The sequence below is a fragment of the Equus asinus genome, chromosome 2 (genome assembly GCF_041296235.1).
Source record: "Equus asinus isolate D_3611 breed Donkey chromosome 2, EquAss-T2T_v2, whole genome shotgun sequence".
NCBI lineage: Eukaryota > Metazoa > Chordata > Mammalia > Perissodactyla > Equidae > Equus > Equus asinus.
In genome coordinates this window covers 91,115,358-91,131,567 of record NC_091791.1, presented here as the reverse complement: position 1 = coordinate 91,131,567, position 16,210 = coordinate 91,115,358, and the positions used below count along the sequence as shown (strand labels likewise).

At 48.6% G+C, this 16,210-nt stretch overlaps 1 protein-coding gene across 2 annotated transcripts in view; it reads right to left on the bottom strand.

Moving 5' to 3' along the window:
• Positions 1 to 16,210, bottom strand: part of GRID1 (glutamate ionotropic receptor delta type subunit 1) — a 677,925-nt gene that overhangs the window by 42,223 nt on the left and 619,492 nt on the right. For both annotated transcript variants that reach the window (XM_044759934.2, XM_044759928.2), the window contains exon 13: positions 591 to 786. In XM_044759934.2, coding sequence (XP_044615869.1) covers positions 591 to 786 — 196 coding nt within the window. The remainder of the gene's footprint in view (positions 1 to 590; positions 787 to 16,210) is intronic.

Below are 16,210 nucleotides of genomic sequence, written 5' to 3'. Positions count from 1 at the left end.
TGACTTTTCTCCACCCTTCCTCTCTTTGGCCCTGGCCTCTTTCCTCCCTGTCCTCCCTCAGTTTCCCCCAGTAGAGCCACCATCCTAGACTCACTGTCCTTACCATCATCTCACAAGCACACCTCTTCTCCACACACAGTCCCCAAGCGTGCCCACCCTCTCCTGAACCTCATCCCCTCACACCTTCCACCTCATACCTGGTTCTCTGCTTCTGCCTTTCCTGAGTATTCTCACCTGGGGTGGCTGGCCCCTCCAGGCCACCATCTAGAAGCCCGTGAAGAGGGAGACTCACATCCTGGACTTCATCTGCCCGCTCTTCACTGACCCTTTGGAAACTTATAAAATACCTAATGAGCAGCCCCTCTGCTTCTGCTGCCAAATATGGGTATCTACCTAATGGCCATGTGTCACCACTTGAACAGCTGCATCTCTGTGAGAAATGCCTGTCTAACCTGCTGATGACAGATCACCCTACAGGTGATGGGCTATCCAAAGGAGATGCTTCTGGAAGGTGACTCCTACCTCGGAATGACCACACCCAAGGCCCCTGTCACAGTGCACACATGTCCAGGTGGCCAGCTCCCACCTACCTTCCTGATGCCTTCCGAAGGACTGGACACGCAGTTGTCAGCCCCTCCATTCTTGCTGATGGTCCGCCAGAGCTCGGCAAATGTGCTGTCTTGCTCCAGGGGGTTGGTGCCCTTGGCTCTGAAGTACTCATACACAGCGGAATCTCGGACGGTGCCATAAGATATCTCCACTTGTTTGGAGAGATCCTGGAATGTCCTGAAAGGCAAAAATGCAACGAAACTTGGGTACGTGCTGCACACAGCAGGGATACAAATGAGCTGCAAGGCCCTTCTGAGGTCAAAGCGCAGCTGTGGCCCCCTATGCACATTCTTCACTCCCAACCCCAGCAGCATGAGTCCCTCAGCCCAGAGCATGACTCGCCAGGGCCTCATTCTATCACGGTCATGCTTGCTTAGTGTAGGTTAACTCCACAAGGTTACTGAACCCCTAAAACCAGGTCCTGTGCTGAGGTCTAGGGACAAAAGGATGAATAAGGCATGACTCCTGTCTTCAGAGAGCTTATGGTCCAGCAGCAGAAACATAGAGACAGACAGTCACAATAGAAAAGAGTAAGGGCAACATGAGAGGCTGGATACTGGGGGTCTCCAACTCTAAGGCCTACAGTGCAGCAAAGAGAAACAGGTTGGCAATGTTGATGGTAACAACTGGCCTCTGACACTCAGAGGCGGTGTAGGCCAGACATACACTCAGACATTGAGCCAGTTAAGAGGCACGTCCCCTCCAAAGCTTGCAGCTGTTCTAGAATTCCACCAATTGTTGCCTTTTGAGCACCTCCACCCAATTGTTGCCTTTTGAGCACCTCCTCGCATTTGTTTTTCAATAAAGAAAGCAAGCTGGATTTTTGTAAGAAATCTCTTGACTTTTAAGTGTTGATAATTATTTAAAAGATGGTAAAGATAAAACAAAGCCTTTCTGAGGGCCTTGGGTTTGTTGTACGTAGAGGACAAACAGGTAGCTTAGGCCAGGTAGACGCTTGAGGCAGAGAACGCATCAGGAAGGCCCAGCAGGACCCAACAGCAGACATCTGACCTGGCAGAGAAGGAGGAGAACATTCCTTGGGTTATGGGGCCTAGTCAGGCCAGGGAGGACTAATTGGCACAAAGCTCTTACTTGCCCTGGGATGGGCACTACCTGGCTCAATGTGTTGATGGAATGTCACACACACAATAAAACTGCAAAAAACGAAAAGCTCAGTCGTGAGCCAGCCTCTCTCTCCAGGCTCCAATCTGATTGCTTTTTATTTATTCTTCTTCTGGAAATCTGTCTCCCCTTTTTATCAACTGGGACCATCATGCTCACCTCTCACTGAGTTACTGTTCCCCCAAGGAGATCCAACCTGATCTACACAACTCTCCATCGTCTGGTCTCATCTCTGGCTGTTGCCCCTGCCTCGAAACAGCCCTGAAGTCAATGTTGAAATGAGAAATCCCACACAGTCCCCATCTATGGCACCAGATCATGGTGCTCCCTCTGCACTGAATCTCTTTATCTCACTCATCCACCTGATACACTTCTGCAAACCCCTTGAAGGTCCAGCTGCTGCCTCTCCTATCACTATCCCTTGCCTCGCTGTGCCTTCTCTACACCTTGCGTGGCTTCTGTGGCAGCACGATCTCACTGCAATCTTGGAGAGCAGTGTACCAGAGTGAGGGCAAACAGACACCATGGATTCCAACAATCTGCCTTGCCTCCCAGCTTCACCATCCCTAACACTGCAGGCCTGGGCAAGTTAGCTAACCTCTCTGTACCTCGGTTTCCAAATCTTTTATAAATAGGGCTAGAAGCAGAACCTGTAGAAAGGGCTACAGTGAAGATTAAATGAGGTGATGTGTGTTCAGCTCTTAGATCAGTGCCTGATGCAAACTCAGGGCCCAGTCACTAGCAACAATGATTCTGTGCTTTTCTATATGTCCAGGTCCTCCGGTAGACTATAAGAATTTAGAGGACTGGAGCCAAAGCAGTCCTGTCTTCGCATCTGCAGCACTGAACCGGGAGCTGACACCAGCCTGCAGAGCATGCCCATAGAGGAGGCAGCAGTAGATGCTTCCTCCGACTTTGAACACACCCCATGGAGTTCTTCAGGCCCAGCTACATGGCCCAGAAACAGCTCGGTGCTCGTTTCCATACATTACAGATGAAAGGAAACATAAAATAACAAATTCAACGAAGAAATCTTTCTAATTATTGTTCATTATTTATATCTAATTGAAGCAAGATGTTCCTTTGCTTGAAAGGCCCCACGGGTTGTAACTCTGTTTTGCCTGGAGAGAAAGGAGGGGGATCCTTCTTGTCCCGCATTTTTTTTTATTTTTCTCATGGTAATACAAACAAACACAAGGCTTTGATGAATGGGAAACATCAGGATGAATTACACAGTTGAGTCTAAATACTGAACTGCTCTAAATTACTGCAGTTTCCATGAGTACGGAATGAATGTGTGACTGCCAAGGAGCTCAGTACTACTGTTTCATCCCCACATTTGAAATGGAGATTTCCTCTCTCCTCTTGGTATTTATTCACAACTGTGCCCCTAGCCAGAGGCTCAGGGAGCATCTCTAGATGACAAGCAGACAGCCCAAAGGTTTATGGCTTCACATCCATTTCTGTCCCAGCAGAGTGCATTGTTCCCACCCCGAAACACCACCTCCATCTTTGCTGTGCCAGCCTCATAGCTCAGCCCCCGGACCCCCATCCATCACCTCTTATGGCCATGAGCCTGTGAACAGAAATCTCTCCCATCTTAGATGCACACTCCCTCTTTCAAGGGAAGTTTCCAAGCTCACTAACACATCCACAGTAGGTACTACCGTCTTACTTCAGAGTGAATAAACTTATAAAAGCCTATGTGGAGGTTTGAGCAGGAAGGTCCAATGATTCATACACCAAAGCCATCATCTCCCTGGGGCTTGTCAGAGCGCACAATTTTGAAAGGGACACATGGGGACGAATAAAGGAGAGCAGGGGCAGCCAGCCATCCAGGATCCAAGCCAACACTGGCAGTCAGCAGGAGACAGATGTTCACATCAGATGGGACAGCCATCCAAACAAGCGAGGGATTCTTAGCCTGGAGAAGGCTACACTAGCAGCACAATTAATTTAGCATGTTTCTCAAATTAATTTCTTCAGCAACAACTGCTAGAAAGTGTCCAGGCACCTCTACCACAGAGAGATGAAGGAGAGCTGCCCGTCACAGGTGGGGTCTCTATAAACCTAAATCATGCATGATGCAACTGGCTGAACTCATTCAACTAGTTGTTCCACCACTGATTACTGAATTTCTACTAGGTAAGGCACAGGGGTACACTGAGCAAGGAATGAATGGTGACCATCCTTAAGGAGTTCATAGTGAGAGCTGGGTGAATGGTGAGGGAAGTAAACCAGGAGTAACCAAACAACATGAGAGGGACCAAATAGAGTTCTGCATGGGAGATGCTGGAAGCACTAGGCCATGGGCACAGAGAAAAAGAAAGGCTTCCTAGAAGAAACGTCAAGATGAGTCATGAAGGATGGGTAGAAGGAGCCAGATGGAGACCAAGGTGTAGCGTGTTCTAGTAGAAAAAATTACCTGAGAAGGCACTGAAGTGTGAAAAGCCATGGTTCACTGGGGACACATACCACGGGGCAATTCATACCAGCTAAAGAGACATAGATTTTGGAATCAGAGAGATTGAGCATGAATCCCGCCTCGGAACACCTCAGGCTGTCCAAGGTAGACCAGTAGTTCTAAAACTGCGGTCCACAGAGCTGCAGCATCAGAAGCACCTGCAAGCTTATGAGAAATGCAAATTTTTGGGCCCCACCCCAGATCTGCTGGATCAGAAACCTTGGGGGTGGCCCTCAGCCATCTGTGTTTTCACAGCCACCCAGGCAATTCTGATGTGCTTGCAAATTCCAGAACCAGTGACTGAGGCAAGTCATTTAATACCTGGCGCCTTAGTTTTCTTAACTTGTACCTTTCTCACAGGATTGGTGAAGATTAAGGACCACAGATATTGACTTGACCACACAGCCAAGTTTTAATAAATGGTCTTCTGTTAGGCTGTCAATTAGTAGTTCAAATGGTTGAAGCAGAGGGACTATGTGAAGGAGTTATGGGTGACAGGGCCAGGGAAGTTACACCTGGATGGAAGCAAGCACGGGCAGGCAGCACATCTCAGCTTCCAGGCTCACATGATCAGAGACTTTGTCCGCATCGGCCCATCTATCTCCTCAGTAAGGAGCCCATCGTCAATCTTCTTGTTTCCATCTCGTTGCCAAGGTACATGCAAACGCCTCCCCCCTCGGCAACCAACCTACCGCCTTGTGAACAGTGTACATTTTAGGCACCTAGGATCCCTAAAGTGACAACTTGAGGAAGTCTGAACCCAGGAGACACATGGAGACACCAAAACTCAACTGGCAGGCAATCTGGACCCTTGTTTTTGTGGACCATGATGGTTACTGCCCAGCAGAGGCCTCCCTGGGGAAGTAGTGAGCACCTGGGCAAGGAAAACTGCCAGGGAAGGATGTCCTTCAAAACATTGTCTCCAGGCTGCCCACCTGGGTCTGGATTCAGTAAGTGTCACAGTGTGAGCATGCACACTTTGTGGCTCACCGTCATAATTGTGGTCTGCTGCCCATCTCCTTACGTCACCTTTTCTCAGTGTTTACTGTTGGAATCCTCCATGGCAAAGCTTAGCCTCTCCTCTAAGCTCACTTTTGAGCCAATGTCTTTCACTCAATTGTACCCTCCTGAAAGTGGGTTTGGGACCAATGGGGGCTGTTTCTCTGTATCTCCTGGCCTGGATTGCTGATTTTGGGGGTCTCCCCTAGCTGAAAGCATAGCTGACTCCATCATGCACAACAAGCTGTCTTGCAAAAGAACTTTGTAAGCATCCCTTGCCTCTGAGAGCAGTTTCCTCCAATTAAACATGCACTTTCTTGGAGGTCCCACAATGTCTCCTTCAGCCGTGGCCAAGGACAGTCTACCCAGCTCTGCAGCACCTCCCTCCCTTCTCATACCTTTCTCCATAAATCAATCTTACTAGTTCCTAGATACATTTTCATTAACAAAGAGATAAATGTGTTTGCAGCATGAGAAAAATCAATAATACAGAACTTATAAATACATCTTTGCATGTTACAGAAATATTTACGTTGGCAATGGAGATAAATACCCCTGCAATAAGAGCAGAATCAATATACAGTATATGTAAAACAGATTTCAACAACTGTGGCATTGCCAAAATCATGATCGTGATAAATCTAAATCCCAAAGCCCTATTATTCTTCGTGAAGAAGAAAAGAAAGAAGTGGAGTTGCCCAAAAGGCACAGGAGGGTGGGGATGCTCATCCTTGTTAACTTGGAGCTGTCTTAACTACAGCCCACAGATGTCTTTGCTATCACTCCAGCAGACTCACTTTTCTATCTGTCATGTCTGACTCTACAAGAGATGCTGAGCACAAATCAGTTGGGATAGCCTGGCTAGATTTCCAGAGTCGGCTTCGAGGACCTTCAGACCCCAGTGCTGTCACCTTGCGGTGCATTTCCCTGCCTCTCCTGGGTTTCTTGCCTAGGGCTTCCCCTGGGCTTCCATTCTCTCTGATCCTTCTCCCATGCAGTGATCGCCTACGGGGGCTTCGTCACATTTCCCATTCTCTCCTCCCCAGACCTGGGTTCTTCAAGGTAGACAGGACTTCAGGTGAAGGCTGAGACACCGCAAGATGCTTCTCAATCTTGGGCTCTGAAAGGCTTCCCATGTGTTTTCATTCATTCATTCATTCAAGAAAACCTATTTCCTGAGCATCTGCTTGTGTCAAGCACTGTTTTGGGTCTAAGGATACAGTAGGAACAGCACAAAGTTCCTGCTCTTAAATGGTGGAGGCAGGGAGAGAGAAACAAAAATGAACAACGACAACAAAAACTCAAATAATTATAGAATGCCAACTTCCCAGAAAGGGACTGACAGTACATATGTGGGCAATGAGGGTCACACACCACTCTGTCACATATGCCTCGGCTTTGTAGTCTAAAAAAAATAAAATAAAAACTTAAAAAATGTTTCCAAAAAGAAAAATAGTCTTAGCTTGCAGGCTGCAGGAACACAAGACGCAGGCCAGAAGTGGCCTGTGGGGGTGTAGTCAGCCGACCCCTGATGTCATGTATCCAGTGATGAAAAGTGCTATGAAGATTAATAAAGAAGAGTAAGGGTTATGGAAAATAACGGAAGGAGTGATTTTATAAAGCAGGCAGGGAGTGTATTAGCCATTGGAGTTGACACTGCGGGCATGTGTTTCTCTAATGTCTTTCTTTCCCAAGGCTGGACTGAGGGAGGTGAGAGGAGAGATTGCTGAGGAACCTTCTGAGGAGCAGAGCCAACAGGCTCGGAGCTTATCAGCTCTCCTCCCCCGGAGCAGCCTCCTCCACATTTACCAGGGACCTTCCTGGAGGCCTGGGGAAGGCGGTGCTGGTGACCACACCGGCCTCCTTTGTATCTCAAGTCCGTCATGAGGGTGCCTAAAGAGCCGAATCCCAGCCCGGGAGAGCTGTCAGGTCAACACCTTATGAGGACATTTAGTGACCCACCAGGATGAGGGCCACGTGGCCCATGGCAGGAAAATGCATCCTTGTAGGACAGAGGGGCCCACAAAACCCTTCTTCAAACGTGTGCCCGGATGCTAGCCACAGAGGACCTGGTGTGTACTGAGTACCCAATGAAGATGCCCTCACCTCCCTCCCCAACCTTCCCTCCACAGTATTTTCCCTCCAAATCCCACTTCTTTGATAACTATTGAAATTAAAAGGCGCCCAAAGTAAACTGCTATGAAAAAAAAGCTCAATGCATTTGTGTATAGTAGATTTGCATTCTTGTAGACAGTAACCATTAATAAACATAAATAAAAATATGAACAAAAATGGGAGGAACAAGCACTGAACAGCTGTGAGACTTCCACTTTTTACAAACGTATTTCTGTAAAATTTGCATTTTTTATTACATTGTAAACACAAACATGATCTGAATGACTTTAAAAATCCTTCTGCTGCCCCACTGTCGGTTCTGGGCCTTGGGAACTCAGCTCCGTGCTATCCTGCCTCCTCCACGGCCACTCCCTCTGCCAACTGCTCAGCACAGTCAAGATGCACTTGGAGGAGAGAGGCCCCTCTCCTGCCCATCCAAGGCCTGCCGTGCTGGCTGTAAGGAGCGGGCTCCGAGGGGGCTGTGATACTGTATCTTCTGTCCGCAGAGTAAGACAAACATGCCCAGACTAACCCAGAGGATCCCAAGCCATCCTGGACATCCAGGGTCAGTCAGGCCTCCCTCACTTGTGCATCTTCTGCCTGGATTCGGCCCAAGCCTGGTGCCTTGGTTGCCAAAGCAAACCAGGTTAGCCAGACACAAGTTTCTGAAAGGAGGGCATGTGTGATCATGTGTTTCTGACTTGCCAAACTCAGCCTAGACCCTGGGAGTGAGCAGGGCTGTGATAGGTGCCAAGGGATGGAGCTGTGAGCGTCATCTCAGTCAGGTCAGAAAATGCTGGGCCAGGTACCAAACCGAGGCCCTGGCATGTGGCAGGGGTTGACTGTCCACATCCCTCACTGGGTCAAATCTGGGCACCTCTAATGCCATCGGCAAATGGCGGTCAGCTTGTAAAGCCTCCTTCAGCCTGTTCTCAGGCCACCCTGTTCTCAGGAGCCAGCCTGGCAGATGTCCTGCTCTCTCGGGCCTCCGAGTCTTCAATCAGGCTCATTGTCCGTCCACAGTGCAATTCCCGCCTTCTTCACATGCCTAAAACCTGCCTGCCCTCCAGAAATCAGCTTGCCTGTCATCTCCAGTAGGAAGAGTGGATCCCCCCTGGACCCGTGCCCCCTCTATGTGTTCCTGGCTTAGTCTATCCTAATGTTCAGCCCCTTGGACTTCGTGTGGCTTTTGACGTACCTATGTCCCCACCTCAGCAGTGAGTTTCCTAGGGGATAGATTCTGTGTCCATCTCTTGATCCCTATCACCCCACATATGGTCTGACAGACAATGAGTTCATGTTTTCTGGAAGAATCATCTCTGGTTTAAAACAACTCTGTGTTCATAGCCAATCATTGCTCGAGAAAATCCACGTTGGAAATAGCATGATGATGGTTCTAACTTTAGAATCATGACCACTAACCTAAAGCAGACCCTAATGCAATCTTCTAAATTCCCCCGTTGGATTCTCCCACTCTCTTAGATGACTTTCACACCACGACCTTGCTTCCTCTTTCTTAAGGGAGGAGAAGCAATCAGTAGAGAACTTTCCTTCTCTACAAAGAACTTTCTTTTCTAAAACCACCAAATACATGCCTGCCCTCCTTTTAAAATGGAGGTTCTGCTCTTGCTCCTACATATGTCTGCCTGTTTGTCTCTTGGATCCCAGACTTTCTTGCCTTCTCAAGTATGTTGCTCTTCCAGTTGTCACCTCTCCCTCCTACATCATGAAATTGCTTCTCTCCACGGATCAGTTCCATCAGCATGAAAACACATATATGTTCTATGTTTAGAAAAACACCCTTCTTTGAGACAGCATCCTCCTCCAACTGCTCTCTAGTTATTCTAAAGAGTTATCTGTGGTCACCTTCTCCGTTACTCTCTTCCTATTTCTCATGAACCTACCTTGATTAAGTTTCCGTCCCATCACTGATCTGAAGCACTTCTGTCAGGGTCATTAATGATCTCCTCAATACGGTGGCCAATTCCCAGTCCTCACTTTACCCCCACCAGCAGAACTGGATGAACTTGATCACTCTGTCCTTCTTCAAGACCTTCCCTCACCTGGCTTCCAGGATACCATTCTTTCTTAGTTCTCCCACATTGCAGACTCCTCCTTATCCAACTCCTTTCCTAGTTCTTTTCCCAGACTCTGAATCTTAGGGTGTCCCAGGTTCATTCCACAGATTCCTTCTCTTCTCTGGTGACATTCCTTTCACCATGATCTCGTCAAGTCAATTGGCTGTAGACACATCTATACATTGATGACTCCAATGGACCACCCCAGTCCTGACCCACCCCATTGACTCCAGGCAACTGCTTATCTGACATGTCCATTTGGATGGCTAATAGGTCCCCAGACTGAACATGTTCAAACCCAAGCTCTTGAATTGCAAACCCCAAAACCCACCACCAAATCTTCTCTTCCTCTGGTTCTTCCACCTCAGTCAAATGCTGCTCTATTCTTTGAGATGCTGTGGCCAAAAGCCTTAGAATCACTGCGGATTCCTCTCTTTCTTGCATATCTCACATACAATCTCAGCCTATTTGACCTCTGCTACCATGAAGATAGATCCAGCATCAGACCACTTCTCATCACCATCACCGTGAACATCTCTGCCTCTTACCTGGATATTGAGATCATCTCCTTAATGGGCTCCTTGCTTCTACCTTTAACTCTATAATCTATTCCTCAGAGGACAAGTAGAGTTGTCCTTTGGCAGATCATGTCACCTCACTTCTGAAAACTCTCTAATTGCTTCTCATCTTGCAGAGGAATATCCAAAATCCTCATATGGCCGGAAAGGTCCCACACAATCTGGACCCAATACTTCTGCTTTCATACACTGGCTTCCCTGCCTTCCCACCTTGGGGTTTCTGTCGCTGTTCTTCCCTCAGCCTGTCATCCTCTTCCCTCACATCTTTAATTACCTCACTCCCTCAGTGTCTTAGGTCTCTGATCAAAAGTCACCATCTCCATGAGGCTTTTGCTGATGACCCTATATAAAATACCACCCTCCTTAAATTATACAATAGAAACAAAGAAATATATCACAGGCTGTTTAATGTCAGTTCTCCCCCTAGAATGAGACTGGGTTGTTTGGTTTCTGGCTACATCACCAATGCCTACAACTTCATGACCAATTATCCTATCTGCACAGGACAGAGAGATTTCCTGGGACATAGGAATTTCAGTGCTAAAAACAAGAAAGTTCCAGCCTAGTTGGGATAATTTGTCCCTCTGCCTACAACAGTGCCTGGCACACAGTAGATGCTCTAATAAACATGGTGTGTATACATGAATAATATATATATTATTTATTATATTAATATATAATAAATAATATATATATTATATTAATATGTAATATATTAATGAATTAGCCTTTTTCTTGCCTTCCAAACATCTAGTTGGATTTTCCATTGGAAAAGTCTTCATCTGGGGCTGACCAGCTTCCTTTCAGGACAAGTGTGGGTTGGTCATCTGCAGAGAAGCAGGCATCGTGATGGCTTGGGGAGGCTGAATAGAAGAGCTGCAGCCCTGAGCCAAGAGGCAGGGAACAGAGCCATGTGGTCAGAGCCAGCCCAGGAACAAATCACCAAGGGGCCCAAGGATCAGCCTGAGTTCTCCCCAGCCTCCTTCCTCAGGGTCTTCAAGCTTCAAGATCCAGCTCCTTATTGATCTAATGGAAGTCGGCACTGGTGGAGAGAATCTCCCTGGGTCTGAACCCCTGAGCAACCACTGCCTGCTCCCCCACCTCTGTGCCCCTCCCACGCGGCGGGAGCCCTGCGCAAATAGCCCCACCAGCCTGTAATACCTCCATTCCAAAAGCATGGCTGCCTCCCAGCTCAGCAGCGGCAAATATTTGCTGCCACAAATCAATACAAAAGCAGGATGCACCATTAACCTTTAATATATCAGTGCTAAGGCTCTTAATCCATTATGAGTCTGTCATAAATGTGAGCGAAATGTAAATCCGAGCAGCAGCCCTTCGGGAGGTTGTGAAGGTGCCTTCGCTGCCTCCTGGCACAGCCTGCGTGCCCCTCTGCTTCAGAGAAACAGCCCGAGTCTCTCCTCTCCCTGCTGGCTTTTGTTTTCACTGTCCTTCCCTCCCTCTTCTCCTCCTTTCCAGATGTCTGACTGAGCTCCTCTATTATGTCAGCTTCCCCGGCAGGCAGGCATTTGAAATGCAGGAAGAAAGCTGTAATAACGCTAAGTTCCAGACACTGTGCTAATGCTTCATTTGTATCGCTTCCTTTAACCTTGGCCAGACTCTTACATCAAGATATCATTAGCCCTCCATTTCACAGATGAAGAAATCAAGGCTCAAGGAGATTAAGTAACTTGGGGACGGTTACAGCAGCATCAAGTAGAAGAGCTGCCTTCCCACTCAGGACTGCACGACCCAAAAACCCAAGCCTGTGATTGCCATTCTAGAGTGACGATAAGCAGCCCACTGCTAGGTGGGGAGGATTAACAAGAAAACAGACAATCAAAAATATCGTGCAAAATGCATTGCTAGCAGAAAGCTCAGAGTCATAGGAACATGATGTCGAACCTATCCCAGCTCGGCAGAGGAGAGATGGAGGGTGGGGCGAGGAGAGAGTGATAGCAGGAAAGGTGAGGCTTAGGAGAATGCGGAAGTTGACACATAAAAGAGAGGAATAAAAGATGTTCTGGGCAAAGGTGACAGTATTTTCAAACCATGGGTGTTTCGAGAGAGCAAAACTTTCTGGGAGCCACTAACGGTTTACTACAAGGAAACAGAAATGGTGAACAAGAATACGATCGAGGAAATAATTGCTTATAAAATACTTAGGGGATAGTATAATGGGATGGAACTGCAAAAATGATGAGAAAATGAACTATTGATGTTCCCTGGATAATTACAAGATCCGAGCAGGTGCACACGTCCTATACACTGGGCAGTGGGGAGCTTACTGCAGAAAGCTGCCAGGCGTGTTTGAGAAGGAGGACTGAGGAGCGACAGTGACCCTGTGTCCTGTACATGTGTGTGCATATGTGTTAGAGCTTGGGTGTGTGCATGTATAAGTGTGCATGGAAGGACCCCAGGGCAGGAAGACAAGATCAGAGAGGGAGGGAGGCGTTGCTGGAGAGCTGGGACACTAAGACTAAGGGATGGCATTTGCTATGACAAACTTTAAAATAAAGGAGCAGCTATGGGTTCCTCAGTGGTGGAATGGTGACCTGATGGGAGGCACATTTGTGTGACAGAGAAACCAGCCAAAGCAGCCAGTGCAGGGATCTCAGCACACGAGACATCTGCCCACTCGAGCTTGGTGATGGGCCCGGGCAGTCAGCACTCACAGTGCAAGACAACGGAGACTTGGGCCCTTCCCACGTGGGAAGCCTGGAGAGAAAATACCTGCACATGTGAGCCTGTCATTAAAGAACACACAACCAGCTGTAATTACGTGTGAAGCTACAAGATGCTAGTTGTTCTGAATCAGTTTACAGAAAGATCCCTTTAGCAAGGATATGGACTCTGATGGAAAGGTTAGGGAAGGCAGTTGGGAGGAGAAAGGTATGTTCTCTTATTGATGCGTCTTGTTTGAGTTCAGGGGTTGGAGGGGCACTTCACGTCAAGTGCTGTTTGCAGGTTGGCTCATTTCATCTTCAGAACCACCCTTTGTGATAAGTTATTTGCCCCACCTTACAGATGAGGAAATTATGGGGTTTTTAGGGCTGGTCCATGTCAGGGTCAGGTTGAGCTTGCTGGTCTGTCTGATGCTGAGCTTTTCCAGCCCTGCATCTCCGAGATGCCTGAGAGATAATCCCAAACAAACAAAGGATGATGCCCATGCTGTGGACCATTCAGCTATAGCTGGTTTTCTCTTGGACAAATGACTCTTCTAACACCATTAGCAATGCCAGGTGCCAGCCACACCACCCAGGAGCCCTACGAGCCAAACAGCCTCGATCTGGTACTCTCTCTGGCTGGCGACAGAGACTGTCTGCTCAATTCCCCAGGCAGGCACCTGTCCCTTGATCAGAGGAACACTGCCGACAGCTGCAGCACCTGGATGCTGGCAGAACTGAGCACGGTCCTGCTTTTTGTTCTCTAAGATAATTATTCATCCCATTAACTTCTGAGGGTTTGGGCAGGACACTCCGGACTACTCTGCCAGTGGCCAACAGAAGACTGTCCAATGGGAGCAAAACAGCCAGCTGCGGAAGACTAGATAAACCACCACGGAGAAGCGGTTGGAAAAGTACACCATGGCTTCCGCAGCCCATCGGCCAAAGAGAAAGACATCAGCATTTAGGGGGCATCGAATCATATCCGGGCCTTGTGCTAGTCCCTCTTTTATTGGATCTTCTAATAGCCCTGGGAAGAAGTTATCACAGAGCTTGTTCTCAGGACCCTGAGGGATGAACTAACTTCCCTAAGAACTAGAGATTCACACCAACTGACCCAGGACCCTACAGCCGGCCAGCACTAGAGCTGAGCATGTAAACTAGCCTGTTCTGGCTGCAAAGCCTGACTCTGTGCCTTGACCCGCTAGCTCTGGAGAAGCAGGACTTCCCCGTCAGAGAAGCAACATGGTCCAGTTGGGTGTGATCATGCTGGGAGTCCAGGGCCTGGGTTCTGGGCCCTGTCCAGGGGACATGGCACATCCCTGATCTGAGGGGCACCCGTCTGCGGTGGCAGTGCCCGGCAGGGGTCCAGAACTTCAGTGCTGGAGTCAGACTGTGTTTGTGAGTATCACTCGACCACTTGCTAGCTCTGTGGCCTTGGACAAGCCACTCGACCTCCCTGAGCATCCATTTCCTCCTCCATACAACAGGGACATCCACAGATTGAGTGAATTCAGGCAAAGCACTGAGAAGAGTGCTGGCCCATGGGCAACACTAATATGTGGTCGCCTCGTTATCCCAATTATACAATGAGAGAATTATATTGTCTTATGGTTATAAACTGCCAGTCATCACGACAGGTCCAGAAGCGGCTGGTTTGGCCAGCGTAGTGTTTATTCATTTCGAATGTGGATGCTTTTAACCCGGGCATGTGGTTTCCAGGTCATCACAAGCCCCAGCGCTCCCCTTGGTCTGAGACCCACATTAACATTCTCCGCCCGGCCCTGTAAACATTTGTGATTGAAACCCCTGGACAAGATGGTCTCTCAGGGCTTCCTGCTGTGCTATTTCATGATTCCACAGCCTGGGCTGGAACTAAAAACCTTATCTTATTTTGCATTCTCTCTTCCGACAAAGCAATAGCGTAGACGATTTTCTCTGAAATATGGTGTTTTCTCTGAAAACTGGAATCTCATTTTGCAGTGTCTGTTGGGACTCAGAGCTACCGTGGGGAGGGCCTCACAAAGAACAGGCTGCCAGCAATTAAAATCCAGTTCGTCCAGGCACCAGGAGCTTGGCCCCCATGGGGTGCTTGCAGCCACCTCCCCAGAAGCAAGGGCTGAGGGAGCTCGTCTCAAAGTCACACCACGCCGCAGCCACACCACACCCGACGCATGGGGCAGAGACAATTAATCACCTTCCAAGGCGTTCGCTCAGGTCTCTGTGGGCCTCCCTGACTCAGCAGCAAAATATGGTCCCCACAGTGCCTTGGGATGAAAGACAACGCGCAACATCCAGAAACAAATCAAAAGCAAAGCCAACCCCTTCCTCGGTGGGGCCAGAGGGTCTTTTGGCAAGAAGAGTGGGTGGCGAATTTGAGGAGGAAGCTGCCTGCCATCTTCAAGAGCAATGAGTCTTCCATGGGACCCCTCAAAAGACTGTGTTATTTAGCCAGTGTGCCCTCTGCCTGCCATCCCTTTAGATTTCTGTGTTCCCTAAAATGTCCCCCTCCTGCCATGTTCACAGAGCATCCAGCCAGACAGGACAGAGGTTGCCTCCTGTTCTCCCTGAATTCAGAGCCTGGAGCACCAGGACCAGGCTATACCTGGAATTGTATGCCCAGATCACAAGATTTACTCGGTAAATGATGCGTTTAAATTGTTTAAGTGAATGAATGATATATAAGCCATATATCTCTGCTGCCTCGTCCACAGTTTTCTCTCTTTTTCTTCTGTTCTGGAGGCTCAGTAGACAAACAAAGGATGCTTACAACTCTCCATAAAGGCATTTCTGAAAATACTCTCCATGGGTTTGACCAGCCAGGCTGGAAAAAGCAAAGGCAAAGGGATGGGAGGGAAGTTGACAGGAAGAGACCACCAGGGAGGATGCGAGGGTGAGAGGCTTCCTGGGCCATGAAAGGACACAGCCAATGAGTAGCAGGAAGAGCAGGGCTGTCCCAGTGGAGGCCCACTCTCTTCAGCCCTGCACGATGCTTACTCAGCACTCTCCCAATGCTCCTCCCTCGCCATACATCCCGTGCCAACCAGGACAGGCTTCCTTCTCTTTGTAAACCACAGACCTCGCCTCCCAGGAAGAGGCCACATCCACCATGCCTGAACTGAGCCCTGTATAGTGTTTCTCTGATGTTCGGCCTAACAGAGAAACTCAACTGACCAGAACAGAGCTGTACCCCACATCGTGGGAGGCATGGCTCCCTGCTGCATGGCGTGATAGCGTTCTTGGTGCAAGTCCGTGATGAGTTCTGACCATGATGTTTTACTGGACAACCCTTCATGGCTCCCCACTCCTCTCAGAACGTAGCCCCTCCTAACATGACCCTCTGGGTCTTGCAAGACTTGTGCCCACCTAGTCCTCCAGCCACTACTCCAGCATTTTATGTTCTGGCCAGACTCTTCCCCAAGCCCACTGTGCTTTCTGTCACCTCAGGTCCTTCCCATCTGCCACATGGAGTACTTCTCCTTCCTAATCACATAGCCATCTCCTCGTACTCTAGGTCTTGGGTTACATGTCACCACCTCTGGAATTCAGTCTAAGACATTCCCCCTCTTATGGGTTGAACTG